The sequence below is a fragment of the Myotis brandtii genome, unplaced genomic scaffold (genome assembly GCF_000412655.1).
Source record: "Myotis brandtii unplaced genomic scaffold, ASM41265v1 scaffold59, whole genome shotgun sequence".
NCBI classification, from domain to species: domain Eukaryota; kingdom Metazoa; phylum Chordata; class Mammalia; order Chiroptera; family Vespertilionidae; genus Myotis; species Myotis brandtii.
Window position 1 is genome coordinate 1,260,738 of NW_005370223.1, and position 365 is coordinate 1,261,102.

General features: G+C 67.7%; 1 protein-coding gene across 5 annotated transcripts in view; it reads right to left on the reverse strand.

The window, feature by feature from the left end:
* The window catches only part of LOC102251357 (chromosome unknown open reading frame, human C8orf37), a 30,597-nt gene extending 30,238 nt beyond the window's left edge, over positions 1-359 (reverse strand). For all 5 annotated transcript variants that reach the window (XR_001364618.1, XM_014550281.1, XM_014550280.1 and 2 more), the window contains exon 1: positions 142-359. Coding sequence is in view for 4 of the 5 variants with exons in the window: in XM_014550281.1 (XP_014405767.1) it covers positions 142-335 (194 nt within the window). In the remaining variant the exon portion in view is untranslated. The remainder of the gene's footprint in view (positions 1-141) is intronic.
* Positions 360-365: the final 6 nt, after the last annotated feature.

Here is a 365-nt window from a genome sequence, read left to right on the forward strand (position 1 = left end):
GAGCTGGGGAGGGGGCGGCCCCAGGGGTGGGGACTGGGAACCGTGGCGCGAACCGGGAGAAGAGCTGGCAGGGAGGCTTCGGGGCTGGGAGCCGGCTTTCCCAGAAGAGCCCACCCCTCCCATCCCCTCCCGCCCGGTAACCTGAGCTTTTCGTTCGCCTCGGCTCGGCTCCGGTCGTGGCCGAGGATGCCGCCGCCGCAGCCTTTGGGTCGCTCGGCCACGCCCAGTCTCAGCGGGTCTGGTCTGCAAAACTTGGACTCGACCTCATCCAAGAGCTCGTCCAGGTCCTTCGCCATCTTGAAAGGCAACGTATCTCTCCGCTCACCTCGGGGCATCAGCCCAGCGGTTTCCAGGGGCAACGCGAG